The 19182-nt window shown below is 34.9% G+C and overlaps 1 protein-coding gene across 3 annotated transcripts in view; it reads left to right on the top strand.

Moving 5' to 3' along the window:
* The window catches only part of UBE2Q2 (ubiquitin conjugating enzyme E2 Q2), a 69843-nt gene that overhangs the window by 10791 nt on the left and 39870 nt on the right, over positions 1-19182 (top strand). The window contains exons 2-6 of one of the 3 annotated variants that reach the window (XM_082452675.1): positions 812-913; positions 5259-5363; positions 12404-12460; positions 15336-15476; positions 18359-18443. In XM_082452675.1, the coding sequence (XP_082308801.1) occupies positions 812-913; positions 5259-5363; positions 12404-12460; positions 15336-15476; positions 18359-18443 (490 nt within the window). The remainder of the gene's footprint in view (positions 1-811; positions 914-5258; positions 5364-12403; positions 12461-15335; positions 15477-18358; positions 18444-19182) is intronic. The other 2 variants (XM_082452676.1, XM_082452677.1) reach the window with 2 other exon arrangements.

The raw sequence follows: 19182 nt of genomic DNA, 5'->3' as shown, positions 1-19182 counted from the left end.
GGGATGGAAAATTATTAGGAAAAAGGCAAAATTAAATGGGATTGATTTTTAGGGGCCAATTTTCTATTGGAGAGAAATCTCAAAGTAACTTCTGTAATTATACTACTCAGAAGGCAAGTAGTATAGTGAGTAGAAGATTTAAAAAATCATTTTTAACATTTGTAAGGATTTAAAAACATGGGCCTAGATATGTATTCCTTTGCTTTATTTAAAAAATTCTGAGTTAGAGCTCATCTAGATAAATCTTAGAAATGTAGTTTTATTATATTAAAAGGCAAAAAGTAGTATGGTTTAACTCTGTAGACTGCTTCAAGGTTGGGGTTTTTTAGTTTTTGGTTTTAATTTGTTTTTGCTTTTTGAGGGATTTATTGTGATTCCAGATTTTAAAGCCCTTAAATGTTAAAGCTGGTGAATCCAGGCCATGATAGACCTTTCTTTGTAAAGAAAGGAAGCCTGTCTTCCTTGGTGCTTGCATACTTTTGATGAAGCATAACTTTTGCAGTGTATTCTCTTCTGTTTGTTTTAAATCATATTGCTTACTGGGTAAAGTCCTTTTTTTTTTTTTTTTTTAAAGACTAATAAATTATGTAACATGGAACAGGAAAGATTAAACTGTAAAACTTAATTTTTGTTTAAAAAAAATCCATTAAAAATTTTGTTTCTCTACACATGGATTTTAATGTGTTACTTTTCTTTCCATGATATGTTTTACTTAAATTTGTGGTCATCTTGCCATTTAGTGGTGAGGTTTAATTGCATATCCAGGTTAGCCTGTCTGTAAATGTGTTTAACGTAGGTGTCTCTGTAACAGGAATCTTATCCATCTTCTTCACCAATATGGTTTGTGGACTCAGATGACCCAAATCTGACATCAGTTCTGGAACGTCTAGAAGACACTAAGAACAACAATTCGGTGAGAAAATAAGCCACACTACTTTTTTTTTTTCTCATGAACATATAGAATTTAAGTGTTAAGAAGTAATGTGATATAGAAGCCTGATTAATGATTATTTGATAACCTGGGTTTTAGCTTCTCTAAGATTTTTTTTTTTTGTCCTTCATATTCTACTGTTTAATACCTGGTTTTTCATTTTTATTCCACATAGGTATAGTCTTAATTTAGATCAGGAATTAGGTGGTCTCTTTTCCATGAATCCTAATCATTAAACTAAGCAGGCCTTTTTGGTTGGGACCACTAGCCAAGGTAGGAAGTAGAAAAAGGGAAAAGGACCAAGGTAGATGTGAGTGGGAAATAATGACAGAATGACACCAATTGCTGCTTCTGTCAAGAGTCTATAACTCTGAGGTAGAAGTCAAAGGTATATAAATAAAAAGTTATTTTCTAATATATAAAACAATCTAACTTTCCATTTTAGAAACCTGGTTTCTTTGATTATAAAACTATAAGTGACCATTGTGAGAGAACTAATAAAGTTAAAAACAACAAAAAAATGAAAATAGAAATCTTATTTTCTCTCTACCTGATACAACCATTAGTTGACATGATGGCTATTTTTTATCAGTATTTTTTTCCCTTGCTAGTAAAATACACATACTCTTATACATATGTTTAAATAGTTGAGGCTGTATTTTGTATAATTTAAATGCTTTTTTAAAGTTAACATTATCATTACATTTTTCCACGATGTCACAAAGTCCTTATAGAAAAATACCAATTATTATTTGCAGGTGACATGATTGTTTACCTTAAAAAAAAAATCCAAAGGAGTCAGCTGAAAAAGCAATTTTTAAGATGACTGGTTAAAAGTTCTATTATATAAAAATCAAGTTTTCCCAAATATCAGCTATAATCAGAAAATATGGTGGACAAGTATTTTATTGACAACTCTAATTAAATTAAAAAAATTAAATACCTAGGAATAAGGTTAGGTGTGCAGGTTTTGTATCAAGAAAACTACAAAAATTTGCTGAGTAAAATGAAAGACTTGACTACTGTGTTCCTAGTTGGGCAGACTCCATATTATAAATATGTCAGTTATCTGTATAGCTTCATGTTAGTTTATAAATTGAATGCAATGCCAGTAAAAATCCCAACAGATTTATTTTTGGGACTTGACAAGTGACTCTAAAGTTTTTGAAGAGTAAGTAATCAAAAACAATAATGGAGTTGAAAAAAAATGAGGAGAGACTTGTCTGACCAGATATTGAATAAAATAAAATATTGAGTACTGGCACTGAGCTGGACAAGTAAAGGCAGTTAGAAGTTTAGAAACAGAGTCATGCAATTGAGAATTTAGAATGAGTTAAATTGAACCAAAATACTCAATAAGGAAAGGATAGATTATTCTATTAATAGTAAATGGGAGAACTAACCATTTGGGGAATTTAGAGACTTACCTCAGATTTTTGTCACCATAAGTTAGAGGTGGTTTAAGCACATCTATTCTTAAAATTAAGAACAGAAGAACATTGGTTTATAGAGTATTATAAGAGTAATAAGAGAGCCATGAAAGTTAGAGGAAAAAATTAAAAGCTAGACAGACACATGTTCACATCTCCAGCAGGGGAGGGGCAACAGGACAGGTAAAGAGGGATAGACTTAGCTCCCTTACTGCTTAGGAGGTTGCCTCTAAAGATCTAAAGGTGTAAGTTTTGTAATAGTAGAAATGAGTGGGGTTATTTTTTGATGTCTAAAGTATCCATCAAAAAAATGCTCATAAAGTAAATTGACATAGGATATAAAATTGGATCCAATTTTATAAATAAATATTTACATAAAAGAAAAAAACCAAAACTCACACTTCACTCTTTCTTATACTCTCTGCCAGTTATTTTATAACCTAGTTTCTTGAATAAGAATAAGCTATATTTCCTCACCTTTAATTCATTTAATTCATTATAATCTGGATTCTGCCATCTTTGTTGTACTAAAATTTTTACTTCTAGTTGCCAAATCCAGGACTTCTTTTTTAGTCCTAAAGTTTCTGCAGCATTTTGATACTGTTGCTTCTTTCCTTACTGAAACATTCCTCCATTCAACAAACACATATTCCTTATTGTCCACCAATAAAGAGCTGGTTAAATAAAAATTACTGTATAGTTTTATGATAGAATATCATGTTGAAGTTAAGAAGAATGCAGTCAGTCTTTCCACAAGAGCACATACAATGTTCCAAGATATACTAAAGTGAAAAAGCAGGGCATAGCATATTGTCTATAATCTGGCTCCTTTAGTATATGGTGTAAAAAAATAAATATATATACCTATGCTGGATTATACATACCTTTTTTTTTCACCTGGGTGGATACAGGAAACTATTAGTAGTAGAACGCAGAAAAGTATTTTTTTAAAAATTGGCCTCTATGCCAGGCTTTGTGGTAAGTGGTGGGTATAAAAGACAAGTCATATCCCTGTCCTCTGGGAACTGATAATCTGATGAGGATTTCCATCAGATCACTGTCTCCTGTTTTTATCTCTTATTATTGCCTTGCCTTGGTCTCCTCTGAGCTCTTATTCCTTGGTCTGCCTCTTTCTTCTCATTCTGCGCTTTCTCTGAGTAATCTCTTCTACCCCCAGTACTTAAATCATGGCCTATATTCCAGTGATTCCTAAATCTGTATCTCTAGATAAAATTTCTCTCCTGAGTTTGAAACCCGTTATCTGTCTATCACAAGATCCAGGAAATCTTACTCAGATGTGCCGTGGCTGTTCAAAATGATTACATCTAAATTTAAACTCATCTACCTCTTAGTACTCCACCTCCCGCATCATGTTTCCCCTCAAAAATTCTCTCTGTGATTGTGAATGGGGCAAAATGAAATAATGAAACTTGTTACCCATGTCTGAAGCTGGGAACTATCTTAGAGTTCTTTTTTATACCAGTGTTTCCTGACTCCCACTCCCTCAACCCCAAACTATCTAGTAAATTTCTAAGACCTGACCATCTCCCTTCTATAAATATTGCTTAAATACTTCCTTAAATACTACCTTCGATCCCTCAAACACTTTTTTGGGGGGAGCGTGAAGTTGAAATTCCTGGAAGGTGTGCTGCTCTGTTTCTTACTGCTTGGTGCATCTCCACCACGCTGCCGTCTTTCCCACAGTGCTACCGTAGCTCTTCCTGTACCAGGGGCTGGAGTGTTGGGTCTGTGTCCAGCTCACCCTGCCTCGTCTTTGTTATGTACTGAGCACAAAACAGAGCTTATCTGACAGATAACAAATCCACTGTGGGGCTTTGCTGCTTTTTAAGCTTGAGGATATTTTTTGATACTAATTTACTGCTCAACTTTCCTCATTTTTACTTGCTCCATTGTCCACTTTGGAAAGGCTTCTTCTTTGCTTTGTTTAACCCATTCTAATTCTGTGTCTGTTTTCCTTAGTCCTTCATAAACCTGCTCCTTTCTCTTCATCTCTTTTCTTGGTTAGAGACATCCAGGAAACTGTTCCTGACCAAGTGAAGTCAGTTGCTTTACTTGCTGCCAATCATGGCTACTGATAGTGACCATTCTTCTTAAATCATAATTCTAAACTTATACATTGAAGACAGTTTTTTAAACAATGAAAAACATGTTTGTGCACGTAATTTACCTTGCTTACTTAAAGTAAATATGCTTTAAAAAAATTTGGATTTAAAAATGGAAACGAGTTATTCTTTGCAGTTTTCCTAGTAAGGTCTTTTTTTGTTTGTTTGTTTGTTTAGACAAACACTTAAGAGCCTACTAAATGTCAAGTGTTTTCACAGAAGAGTTCATTTAATCTTTACCCTTATGAGAAGGTTTTAATTTCCTTGTTTTATAGATGGGGAGACTCAAAACTCAGGGCATTAGATATTGTATCCAAGGTCACCTGGATTCCAAGGCTCTTTCTGCTAGACCACATTTGCCTCTACTTTCAAATGAATGACTGTGAAATATATAATTTTATAACCCATGTGCAGCAACACTGCCTCTGTTTTTTGTAGCCTCATTAATGTATTAATGTACTCTTGTAAATTACTAAGAAAAGAAGTTAACAACTGAAAATTAGACAATGTCTGGTGCCCCCCTTCCTCTGCCATTTTGTTGATGTCATTCTGCTAGGTATCAGTTGTAGGGATTGCACTAAAGCCATAGTAACTTTCTTACACTAGCAGCCCCTAAAATATTTTTTAAAGACTGTTATTTTATCTGTAGGCTGTAATTGAGCAGTAATAAACTTTTCTCATTTCCTACTGGATTAGTTACAGTAGTTATAGTGTTATTCATGTCTTCTAAGGGCTCTTTAACATAATGCTTATTTACTGAAATGTGTTTTGTAGCTTCGTCAGCAGTTGAAGTGGTTGATATGTGAACTCTGCAGATTATATAACCTTCCTAAGCACCTGGATGTTGAGATGCTAGATCAACCACTACCCACGGGTCAGGTAAAGTAAAAATTCTCTAGTGTTCAAGAGCTAAAATAAATTGTCTCAAGCACAAGTAAAACTAGGATGATTTCTCATTATTATACAACTTATTTAGAACTTAGTTTTTGTTTCCCTGTTGAATTGTTTTGTTTGTTTTAGATACTAAAAATAACCTTTTCATTCTTGGGAGCTGCTCCTATTTACTATGACAGGCAAACAGTTGCCCCTTCCCTACCACCACCTTTTTGTTGTTAATGTTCCTGGTTTCCATAACTGTTCCTTGCTTCTGCAGTTGTTTGCTTTTGTTTATTCACTTACCTTCACCTGGAATGCCATCTCTCTATACCCATTTGTGCTTCTTAAGTCCTAACTCAAATGTTATCTCCTCCAAGCAGCAGAAGTAGCCACTAGCTCACCACCACTTCTAACCTCTCTGGATTTCTGGATTTACCTATTTAGGCATAATTTATTGATTTGTACTATAATAAAGATTTAGCTCTTATACCACCCACTTACCCACCCACCTCCCCTTCCTAAAACATCATTATATTTAGTCATATGAATAATCACCACTTATCATTAGAACTTTGTCATGTAGAGTTTTCTATTATATTTCCTCTGTACAGTTTTTTGTTTTGCAATGTCTTCCTTATAATAATAATTCTTAGTTTAAAAAAGTTATGTTCTGTCTCTTTTCTATGAGATCTCCCTCTCTTCTGGAGCCTTTGGTTCTTCTGCACCAGACTTGGCACGTTGTTCTCTGGGCTGGCTATTAAGCTGTCATCTTGAAATTTTTCTTGTCTCCTCTGCTGGAGTAGTAGATCCACTGTTTCCAGATTTCATGTCTTCTTTCTTGGCTTACCTTTTCTCATTTTGCCTGAGTGAAATGATTTTACGCAAATAAAATCTTAAAAAAATGTCAAGGGGTAATACATTTTCTGAGTTCTAACTTCTTAAAAAAAAAAGAAATATATATATATATGTGTGTGTGTGTGTGTGTATATATATATATATATATATATATATATCCAGACCACCATGGGTTTGAATCTTGGTTTAATTACCTAATTAGCTTGGGCTAATTACCTAGCAATATGTACATCAGTTTCTCATTTGCAAAATGGGGAAATGGTAGTAATACCTATATTTGGGGGGAGCTATAAAGATTAAATGAGTTGGTACATGTAAATCATTTAGAGCAGTTCCTGATGCGTAGTAAATGCCCAATAAATGGTAACTGCTGTTGTATTCTGCCTTCACTTGACTGATAGTTTGGTTGAATATATAATTCTAGGTTGAGAATAATTTTCCCTGAGAATAAATGGTAACTGCTGTTGTCTTCTAGTCAATGGTGTTGTTGAAGCCTGATGCCATTCTGAGTCTTAGTCATCTCTGTGTGACTTTGGGAAGCTTTTAGGACTTTGTCCTTTCCCTGCTGTTCTGAAATATCACAGTGGTGTACTGAGTTGTGGTTTGTTTGTTTGTTTTTCCATTTTTGTTGGGCACTCAGTATGGATGGACCTTCTCAAATTTGGATTCTTGAATCTTTCTTCTTGGGTAAATGTTCTTGTATTTTTTTCTGTGGTAACTTTCTCCCTTCCATTCTTTATTTGTTCATTTTGGAATGCCTACTAATAGGATTTTAGACCTCCTCACTTGAGTCTTTGTATCTCTTATTATCACTATATTCTGTCTCTTTGTCTTAATTTCAAATTCTGGAACATTTTTCTTATCTTTCAACTTCTGGAAATTTTATTTGAACAGTCATAACTTTAAGTTTTATTTTGGTTATTTATTGCTGCTTAACCAGTTACCCTAGAACTTAATGGCTTAAAACAACAATTCTGTCTCGCACGACTGTGTGAGTTGGTTAGGCTTAGCTGGACAGTTTTTCTGCTGACTTCACTGTGCAGTCAGATAGTGGCTGGGACTGGTAGTTATTTGGACATGTGACCACACTGAAATGTGTCCAGCATGGCTTCTTCATTCACATGTCTGGTGCCTTGCTGTTTCCTCACATGGCCCTTCTGTCCACATGACATCGCTTCATTCCAGGGTCTCTTCACATGGCTTCTCTTTCTTTAGGAAGGTAGTCAGAATTTTTATTTTTGGCTTCTAAGAGCACAAAAGTGGAAGCTGCCAGGCTTTCTTAAGGTTTAGATCTGGAACTGGCCCAGTGTCATTTCCACCATGTTTATTGGTTAAAGCAAGTCACAGGGCCAGCCCATATGGTGGGAGGGGTCCATATAAGGGATGAATGCTGGGAGGTGTCGTTCACTATGGGTCCTCTCCAAAGATGAACCATAAGTTCTTGTTCTCTGATGATTCCTTATTCATAGCATTCTATTTTTATTTTTATCAATGTAATATATTCACGAGTGTCTTTAAGGAGTTACTTTGATACTCTCCCTCAAGCATCTCTATTTTTCTTTAATAAGTTTAGTAAGTCTTTAATAATTTTATTTTAGTTTATCTTGGTCTTTTTTTTTCTTTTTGAAGACTTTCCTCATATATCTATTTATTCTCTATTGCTTATTCATGTTTTTTCCTTCTTTTTCTTCATTCATATTTGAGAGAGGTATACTGAAAGGCTGATTGGGAGTTCTTTGTTGCCAAGACTTGTCAACTGATCGCTTTTAGGAGGAATTTAAGCTGACTTCAACCCCCTATCCCCCACCCCCTATTTCCTGGCATAATCATAAATGATGGCTGGAACTATTTGGTTTCTCTGGACATGAAACCTTATAATCTCTTGCTTGAGGTAGATATGTATGCCTGAGTTTTGCTTAAGGAGAGCAGTGTGTTTTGGTGGCTGGACAGTTTGTTCTGTATACAGGCTTCCAGTTAATCTACGTTTTCAATCCTATCCATCACTCCTGCTGTCGAATGTACCTGGTGTCTGAGTCTAGAGCCTCTCCAGGGTGCTGTGGGACAAATTAGCCTCCTGATTATCTCCTATCCTATGGCTTTACTTGTTTGCTCCATTAATTACCATTCTTCCATTCACTGTCATCTTCTAGCATGAGTGAATTCTTTTTTCTGCTGGTAGCCCCCTTTTATTTTTTGTTACCATTGTGTGTTTGTACAGTGTTTATTCTTCATCGTATGTCTTCATTGTAATTCTAGTGGAGCCTCAGGAAAGAGATGGGAGAAGAATATATTTTATGTTCAATCTGCTTCTTTAGAATGTCTGCAACTTAGGTTTTTAACTTAATATATCGTGGACACAGTACATATAGATCTACCTTGTTTTTCACGACTGCATATAATTCCATTCACAAGATATAACTTGTGAATTACATGAAGAAATTTCCTAATTTTGAGTCATCCTTGCATTCCCATAATAAACGTTCAGCACCTACATAGGTTGGTAGTTGGGGGTGGAACACAATAGATATGATACTTTATTTTTGGATTTTTATACTTTAAGTGAGATTGTAATATAGTCTGTTTCCTTTTAAGCTCTTCTTGTTTCATTTTGGTATCAGGGTATAAGCAGTCTCATGACTTGGGAGGCTTTGTGTTTTTTTCCTAAGATCTAGAACAGTTTTAATTTTCAACTGGGGGCAGTTTTGCCTCCCATGGGACATTTGGAAAGATCTGGCTATATTTTGGATTGTCACAGCTGGCCGGGTTGGAGAAGTGTGCTATTGGCTTTTTGTGGGTAGACAGGATGTTACTAAACATCCTGCAACGTCAGGACAGTTCCCCACAACAAAGAATTATTTGGCCCAAAATATCAATAGTTCCAAGGTTGAGAAAGCCTGATTTAAACAAAGATCTGAACCTGATCCATTTTTCTCTTCTGTGTATTAGTCTATTTAGATTTCCCATTTCTTCTGTCAGTTTTAGTAATTTTAGGTTCTAAAAAATTGGTAACTTTATCTATACATTTGAAGCTGTTGGAAAGATGTGCAGAGTATTCACTTTTTGCATCATCTTCATCTGTGGTTATAATCCTGAAGTTTTCTTCATTACTTGTCGGAGGCTTGTCTGTTTTATTATAATGGTCTATTGAAAGAACTGGCCCTTAGTTTTATTTGTTAAATCGAATGTTTTTCTTTTTCACTCCAGTCTTAATAATTTCTCCTTTTTCTTTTTTAGTTTACTGGATCAATATGATTTAAACTGCTTTTTCGTCAAACATGTAAGGGTGTTCGTTTTCTTCCGAGTGCTGTTTGACTTTATTGCACAGGTTTTAAAATTTAGTATACTTATTTTCTAAATAGTTTGTATTTCCTAAGTAGTTTGATTCCATCTCTTGTTTGTATTACTCTTATATTTTGCAAGAAAAAGTTCAAAATAATAGTATTGAAAGCATATAGACATAGGTTTAGTATAAAAGTTATGGTGAATACCTGACAACTATACGACCTAGACACCACCCAGGTAAAGAAATAGAACATTGCTAGCACTACAGAATCTTCTGCAGGCTCCTTCCAGATTATCATTCGCTTGTATGCTAATCCTCTCCTTACTTTTCTCTAGTTTTATCACTCATGTATGCAACCCTGAACAATATGGTTTAGTGTTGCCTGTTTTTTGAGCTTCATATTAAGAGTTATACTATGTATTCTTTCATGTTTGTCTTTTCTCACCATTGTGAGTATATTCATTTATATTGTGTGTAGCTGTAGTTCTTTTTCATTGCTGTATTTATTCCATTGTTTGAGTGTACCATAACATACTTATCCATTTGACTGTTTACTGACATTTGGGTTGATTCCAGTTTGCCATTAGGAACAGTGCTACCATGATCATTCTTGTCTGTAGTACATGGTACACCCGTGCAAGTATGTCTCTGGGCATGTATTTAAGAGTGGATTACTGGGGCATGAGGGTCCATTTCTTCTTAAATTCAAGAATTATTTAGAAAAAAAATTTTTTTAAAGATTCTCAGACGGCTTTGGGGTTTTTCGTTTTTCACTGTGGTCAGAGAATATGGCCTGTAACCTTTCAGCTGCATTAGCAGCAATTGCTTAGACTTAACCACTGATGTTGCTGTTGTCTTCGCTTATTGCCGTTTCTTGTATTCCATGGTTGCCCCTTTCTGAAATACATCCCTGAATAATGTCTTTTTTTTCTAAAAAGGATTTGTGGGGATGTGTATGAAGAGTGTTCCTTGAATACTGTGTCTGTTTTTATTATTCATTTAACAAGTATTTATTTGACTCTGTGTAAAGTACTCTATGTAAGTGCTGAGGATCCAGTGCTGAACAAACACAGGTATGGCTTCCATCCTGATGGAACTAGATATCGAATTCTAAGTTCATAATTGAGTCTCTTCCAAGTTCTTTACACTTTTTTCTTCTGGTATTTGTTGTTACAGATGAAAAGTCTGATGCCTGTCTGATTCTTAGTTCTTTATATTTTTTCTTTCTGGAAGTCGGCATGGTTCTTTTCTTTAACTGTGAAGTATGGGGTTTTACTTTTCAACATTCCTTCGGGGCATTCAGAGCCACTTGCTATTATGAAGTCCTTCTTTAGGTTGGCAACATTTGTCTCTTTCTTTCCCTCATCTTCTGAATGAATGCTGGATGAATATTTGACCTCTGTATTCCTATCTCCATTTCCCTAACTCTTCTCTTATTTTAATCACCTTCTCCCCATCCTGCACCTCCTTTTTCTCCACATTTTAGGGGAATGTCACAGTTTGGTTGTCTTCTTTAGTCATAAATATTTTGTTCAGTTAGGTCCATTGTTCTCTCTGACCCCTCTGAGTTTTTTTTTTCTTTGAGGGGAGATCTTTTTGATTTCCCAGAACTTTCTTGTTCTTTACATAGTAATCTTGTTAGGTTTTGTGGATGCAGTATCTTCTCAATTACTGCTAAAGATTCCAATTATTAGATTTTTAAATTCTCTTTTATTGCCTTCATTAATAATGCTTCAGGTCACTTTTTCTGCTTGTTCAACTTGGTGCCTTCCTTTCAGATTGCTGGTTTCCTTCAAATATCTGGTGATGCTTGGTTATCTGCTCATTATAGACGAGGTATACCATTGATCAGTGTCAGTTGTTACGAGTGTCCTCAGCAATTGTCAGTCTTCTCTGCTATGGCCTCCCCTTTCTGGCTTTGCGCACCTGTGCTCTGCCTGTGGCGCGTGAATGGGGAGGTGCTGGCAGGTGGACTTTTCCAACTCCTGAGTAAAAGGGAGAGATAAATCTGTTAAGAAATTTCTGCTGCATTGAGTTACATTAAAAAATTGTCTTTTCTCTCTGGTTCTGACACACTAAGAGGCCAGCAAGGTTGGCGTCCTATATGAGTATGATCCTTACCAGCTGTAGTTGGAACAAATACAGCAAGAATTTCTAGGGGAAAAAATCCTACTAAGTTTTTATATATTGTGTCCTAGAGAACTGTGCTCTGGTCCAGGAAGCTTGTCTTTATGAACTCTGACAAAACTAAGTATGAAGGCCCTTCTTAAAACCTCATCAGATTCGTTGTGAATGAGTGTTAAACTGTGTCTCATATAGAAATATTGTGGTAAATGACATGTAAAAAAAAAAAAAAAAAAAAAAAAAAGAAAAATAGCTCCTTAGTGAAACGGTGATCCCTTTATAACTTTTAGTTTTGTGCAGTGTCTATGGCTGTGCAACACATTTGACCTTTTAAAATGTAAGCCAGTAGCATTTATGGAAAGATTCAGGCTTTTCAAAACTAAAAAGGTAGATATTTTAAGAAACCCATCGTCTGGGATACTTTAAGCAAAAGAAGCCATTAGCCTTATACACATAGCTATATGTGTAAAATGTTTTCTGACTTTAAATTAGAATATGTTTAAAATTTTTTTCTGTTTTGCTTTATATTTGACTAATTGCCTTTCTTAATTTCTAAGGCATCTATTAAGTTGAATTTTTCAAAATTGTTTCTTCTTAAAAAGCTGATAAATATTATTTGTCAAATCAAAGCTGAATTTAAAAGTAAATGTTTCAAGTTTAATAAGCTCTTAGTGGAACTGCAGTGACGGATGATTGATAGTTTGTCCCTAAAATCTTCTGATGTACTCAGTGTGTGCTTACTTGTTCTGTGTAGTCCTGGCAAACTCTTTTTTCTTTGCAGAATGGGATAGCAGAAGAAGTGACTTCAGAAGAGGAGGAAGAGGAAGAGATGGCTGAAGTAGGTATTCTATATAAGAATAACATTTCATAACTATCTTCACTTTTGAACATTTTATTAATTTTCTAATCTCCTTTATAAACCATTGTTAACGTGGAATAATGAGAAGCACATTGAATTTGGAATTTAAAACAATTTCTAAAATCTGACTTTACCTCTAATTCATGGTATGCTTTTTAGCAAATTGCTTATTTGATGTCCTTGGATTTGATTTCATGGAAAATAAGAGCTCTTAACATTTAGCACTAAAATTATATTTACATTTAATAGTAATCAGTACTTAACCTGATTTGGTTTAACAATAGGAACTACGAAGTTTCAGAAGTTTTGTGTTTGAATAAAAGGAGAATTTGACATTTCAGCGACTATTCACTAGAAGTAATGAAAACTATCTCATGTTGAAAAATCATCTAACAATATCAAAGAGGAAATTCCAAAGACACTGAGCTTAAATCAGTTTAGTTGCCAGCCATTGATAAAATTTTAGAGGTTTTCAGGCTCTGAATCTTTGTGTTTAAATTCAAACTTCATAATGAAAATCTGTGTCTCTACATTGACCTGATAAAAAGGATTTGAGTTCCACAGTCTTGGTTTTAAAACATTTTTCTGTTTGGATCTTAGAATTAATTTAGGTTATTACCTTAAATCTAAAATACACTTCTTAGAATGCCTTAGAACTAAAGTAGTTGTTGGTTTGTTTTGTGAGTCTGGAAGTAAAATAGTTCTTAACATTGTCCAGGTAGAATGATTTTTTGGGGGATAGATTTTTTTTTTAATGTTTTCATGCAGTTTAACTTAGGAATAAACTGCAAGAAAACATTAAACTGGGACTTCCCTGGTGGCGCAGTCGTTAGGAATCTGCCCTCCAATGCAGGGGGATATGGGTTCGAGCCCTGGTCTGGGAAGATCCCACATGCTGCAGAGCAACTAAGCCCGTGTGCCACACATACTGAACCTGCGCTCTAGAGCCTGTGAGCCACAACTATTGAGCCCACGTGCCACAACTACTGAAGTCCACACACCTAGAGCCCATGCTCCGCAACAAGAGAAACCACCACAATGAGAAGCCTGTGCACCTCAATGTAGAGTAGCCCCACTCGCCGCAACTAGAGAAAGCCCGTGCGCAGCAACAAAGACCCAACGCAGCCAAAAATAAATAAAAAATAAGTAAAAAAAAAAAAAAAAAAAAATTAAACCTTTACCATGGGTCCGATGTACAATAAAGTAGACATTGTACTCAATGAGTTTATGTACCTTTCTTTTTTCCCCTCACAAGATAATATAAAGAAAGGACAGCAACATTTAGAGAAATCTAGAAAGGTAGGATGGACTTGGGAGATGTCAAATTAGGATAGGTGAAAAGATATTCTAGGCAACTAAAATAATGTGGTAAAAAGGCCCAGAACAACCCTGGGCATGGTGTGTTTGGGTGCATTGGAGGCTGTCCTTTTGGGAGAAGGAGATTGCTGTATTGGAGTCTTGGAAAGCAAGTTTGGCTAGAAAAGGCAGATGGCTAAGTCTTGAATTAGAGACAAACATGTTTATATTTGGTGTGATTGTTGATAAGGCCTTAAGCAGAGAATAGTGTACAGTGAATGTTGTTTTGTAAAGACGATAATGATGAATTCTGTTCTGTGTTGATTACTACTCAAGTGGAGAAATTTTGTGCACTAGAACATGACTGAGGTTGAAGTTGGAGGAGGAGGAGGAGGAGGAGGAGATACAGGCCAAGGGTATTTGTGAGAACTCTGAAGAAAACAAGTGTAGGACAGAAAATTGTAGCTGAAAGGTGCAAACCAGGGGAAGGGAGCTCCATGAAGCATGAAGTCATAGACAAGGTATGAATAGGAAAGGAATGTAATAGGAGTTGAAGAGATGGCAGTCCAAGAAAAAGACCATTGAGTCTGGACAAAAGTGGTCTAAATTAACCTAGTCTAGAAATCACAGTGAATTAGTCTGCTTGATAAAGTGGAGATAAAGTATAAACTACTTCTTTAGAGATTTTGATGATCTAGGTAAAGTTAGAAGTAAGATAATAGAAGAAGGTTAGGATTTATTATACAAATCTATGCAGAATTTTTAAATATTTAAGAGCTGATGTTAAGGGAAAGGAGGGAGAAGAATGATGTAGTGATTAAAGATGTTGGCTTAGCGATATTTAAATTCTTTTTCTAACTTTTTTCCTAGTTATAAAAATCAATAGGTGCTCACTACAGAAAACTTGGAAAAAGAAAAGCACTAAATGTCTCTATTGATAATTATTAGTATTTCAGTATGTGTCCTTCTATTCTCTTTTTTTCTGTGCTTATTTTGGCATAATTAAGATTCTATATATTCATTTTTATATTCTGTTTTTTTCACTTCATTATTGATACAGAAGAAACCATTATGCTCTGTTGGCATTTTAATGGTCTTCTGGTATTCCATTGAATTAAGTTAACTGTTCTGGTATTTTGCACATGAAGATTTTGTTTTTGTGGTTATAAAGTTGAAATAGGCATCTTTATGCCTAAATCTGTGTTCACATTTTAGACTAGTTTCTAAACTGAATCTAATAGATTTCTAGAAGTCGAGTTAACGGTTCTTGGTACCTCATGCTAAACTGTTTCAAAAGTTCCCCTTAATAGGAGATTTAAAGCGATTTTAGATGGCTCATTTGGTAATAGTTATGGCTTTGTAAAACTATTAAATATGCTTTACTCAGATTCTAACTTTAAAATATAGTATATAAAAGGAGAGAACCTTTTGAATGGAATGTGAAGGCTTTTTCCCCTACTCATAGGATACATGTATTCTCTCCTCTTTGTTCTCTGAGTCAGGAATAATTTAGCTTTTGGCATAAGCTTGAATAAGCTATTTTTTTTATTTTTTGTAGGATATAGAAGACTTAGATCATTATGAGATGAAGGAAGAAGAGCCTATTAGTGGGAAAAAGTCAGAGGATGAAGGAATTGAAAAAGAAAATTTGGCAATATTAGAGAAAATTAGGAAGACTCAAAGGCAAGACCATCTAAATGTAAGTATGTGTAAATATATAGAACCTGGACTTTTGTGGTTAAGTAATTACAGTTGACCCTTGAACAGTGCTGGGGTTAGGGGTGCTGACCTTGCACCGAAATCCACGTATAGCTTTACAGCCAGCCTTCCATATCCACGGTTCCACATCCGAGGATTCAACTAACTACAGATTGTGTAGTACGTATTGAAAAAATCTACATATAAGTGGATCCATGCAGTTCAAACCTGTGTTGTTTAAGAGTCAGCTATATAGGAATAATATAAATACAGGGCAATTCAATAAGATACCAATCAAAGCCACCCCCCTCCATCCCTGCCTTGGTTGTAGATTCAGCCATATGTTTTGTTGCCCTAGTTCCCCCCACCCCCAACATTTCTCATCTATTGATAGCCACTTTCTACCCTGTTCATCTGAAATCATTCACTTTCCAACTTGTTTATCCTGTTTTCTCTCCTTACCCTTCTCCTGTGGGATGTGTAAATTTAAATTCAGTCTCTCGTACAAAGTATAATTCAAATTCTTTCTTCTTCATGAAGTTGCCATCTGGTTTGTCCTGCCCTGACTGAACCAAAAGTAATTTTTTCTTTTGACTTAACATCTTTTATGTGAAGCAGCATGGTGACAAACACAGCTGTGTGGCTTCAGTTTCCTCAATTCTATAATGTGGACATTATGTACCATTTAGATGATTCCTGTAAATAATAAATGAGAACAATGTATATAAAATGCCCAGAGTAGGGAAATATCAAATGAAAGTCTAGCTATCCATCTCAACACTTACTATTTACTTACTGCCTTTGTGTTAGAGCTATTTATCAAACCCATGAAATCTGAGAACCAGTTCTTTTGTCCTGAGCATAGGTTCTCTAACACAGGGAATGAATTGTTATGCAAGGAGATGACAAGTGTTGTAAATAGGTAGATTACTGTCACTTCTTCAGTCCTATTTACTGTATTAATGTAATTGGCAGATCTTTCTTTAGAAAGCAATTTAGCCAAGTCCTTATCTTGACTATTTACAAAAAAAAAAAGCTTGTAGTGTCTAAGTTAAAGATATTTACTATACTTTCCGTATCTTGTGATTGCTTCCAGTTTGTGTGTTATAGTCAAAACAACTACAAATTATTGAACACTATCACATGACAAACTAAGCGAAGTCCTTTAACCTTTATATGCCTTCCCATTTGATTTTCATAACCACTGTATGAAATATTCTTCCTATTCTATAGATGTGAAACTGGGGTTTTAACCTATCAAGTAATGTAGCCAAAGTCACACAGCTAGGAAGTAATATCTTTTGTAAACCTGATTTTCTACCCCACCTCAAAGTGTAGTGCAACTTTTGAAGGTGCAACATTTAAAATTTTACAAGGTCAGGTTTTTTTTAATTCAGAAGACATTCTAAATGTTTTTGTCTTATGGTAAATAGTTCCATTCATATTCAGTCTTAGGATAAGATACTGTTGCATTTTCATCTTCAGAGAAGTTGGAACACTGAAAAGAACTGAAACCAGTTGCATGTATGTGGACATGCTGTTTCTCAATTTCTTAATATGTAAACTAGATTGTTAGTATAAGATTCTTATAGTCTGATTAAGGGAACTGCTTTAGTTAATGTATCACATTGAGGGTCTTCTAGTATTTTCAAAAATGCACGGAGCCACTACACATCTATTAGAATGCCCAAAATCTGGAACACTGAAAACACCAAATGCTGGTGAGGATGTGGAGCAACAGGAAACTTTTCTAATTGCTGATGGGAACGCAAAATGGCACAGCCACTTTAGAAGACTGTCTGACAGATTCTTACAAAACTAAACATATTCTTACCATACAATCCAGCAATTGAGCTCCTTGGTATTTGCCCAAATGAATTGAAAAGTTATGTCCACACAAAAACCTGCATGTAGATGTTTATAGCAGCTTTGTTCATAATTGCCAAAACTTGAAAGCAGTAGGAAAATGGATAAATAAACTATAGTACATCCAGGCAATGGAATATTATTCCTTGCTTAAAAAAAAAAAAAAAAAGTAATGAGCTGTCAAGGACAGGACATAGACATGGAGGAACCTTAAATCCATATTACTAGGTGAAAGAAGCCAATCTGAAAAGGCTGCAGACTATGTTTTCAACTATATGACATTCTGAAAAAGGCAAAACTATGGAGACAGTAAAAAGATCCGTGGTTGCCGGGGTTTCGGGGTGGGGGGTGGGATGAATCGGCAGAGCATGGAGGACTTTTAGGGCAATGAAAATACTTTGTATGTTACTATAATGGGCAGATACTTGTCATTATCCAGATCCATAGAATGTACAGCACCAAAAGGTAAAGGTACCTTAAGGTAAATTATGGACTTCAGATGTAATGATGTGTCCAAATAGGTTCATCAGTTGTAAAAAATGTACCTCCGAAGGATGCTGATAATGAGGGAGACTATGCACTGTGAGGGGCAGCTATATGGGGAATCTCTGTACCTTCCTCTCAATTTTGCTGTGAACCTAAAACTGCCCACCCCAAATAAAATCGTAAAAAAGAAAAAAATTAATAAATTTTTTTTTTTAATTGATGGAATTTGAAATAGACCCTTACTAGTTGTAGGCTGTTGGAGTGGCCATAGTGATCTGAACATAGGTTAGCTGTTTTTTTTTTTTTCAGATGACAAATAGTAAATGAATCAGACCTGCCCCAAATTTATATTCCTACTGAAACTTCATGATCATTGATTTAATTGAACTTAACTTTTTTGACTTCTTAAAATGTTGAGTGGTGATCCATTTTTATGATATCATTGTAAACGTTTATTTCAGGTTCAGATACCTTAAATCTTTAGTTATTTAAATCAGTAGATCCTGGTAAACAGCAAATTTTATGTTTCAGGGTGCAGTGTCTGGGTCTGTACAAGCTTCAGATAGACTTATGAAAGAGCTCAGGGACATATACAGATCACAGAGTTATAAAACAGGTAAGGACCTCTGGATCTCTGCTGTTGTCCTTATGCCCTTTTAAATTTTCAGATAGTAACTTCATTTCTTATATTATAACTGGACAGAAACAGAAATGTTTATTAACTTTATTTTAGGAATGTGAAACACAAATTTAATCAAGTTACCAAAAGATGTGGGGGGTAAAATAGGATGAGTTCACTTGTTTGGATTTTTTAAATGTTTTTTATGGACACATAATTTTTTGTCTTCTTGCTGATGGGGATTAACTCATAATTTTTATCTTCTGGGAAAGGTACAAGAAATATATGCTTTGGAAAGTAAATAAGATGAATATGTTTTATTGTATGAACAGAGAACTGTTGCCAAGTTGATTTTTATGTTTTTTTTTTCCTTTTTTTGAAAACAACATAATCAACTCTTATTGTAGTTAAAGGTATTACTTCTAAAAATTTATAGTTTGACTTAAGAGTTCTTTCTTACCCAATAAGGCTTAAATATTGTGGAACCTCTCTAATTGAAATAAAATTCCCTCATATTATTGCAGAGAGTCTAACAGTATTGAATAAGAGAAAGAGCCAAACTTTAGTTTGTTTGAAAAGGTAGCATTATGATCCATTCAGAATTTTTCAGAGTGATCAAGTCTAAATCACTAGAGCTTACTTAAAAACAAACAAGCAAAAAAACCCCCCTACTTTATAGAGTGCAAGATAAGTCAGATTTGTTTCTGAGGTCATTAGAAGTTTTGGTGTCCTAACA

Source organism: Balaenoptera physalus (assembly GCF_965194825.1).
Source record: "Balaenoptera physalus genome assembly, chromosome: 2".
Lineage (NCBI taxonomy): Eukaryota > Metazoa > Chordata > Mammalia > Artiodactyla > Balaenopteridae > Balaenoptera > Balaenoptera physalus.
The sequence above is the reverse complement of the archived record's forward strand: the minus strand, read 5'-3'. Positions and strand labels throughout refer to the sequence as shown.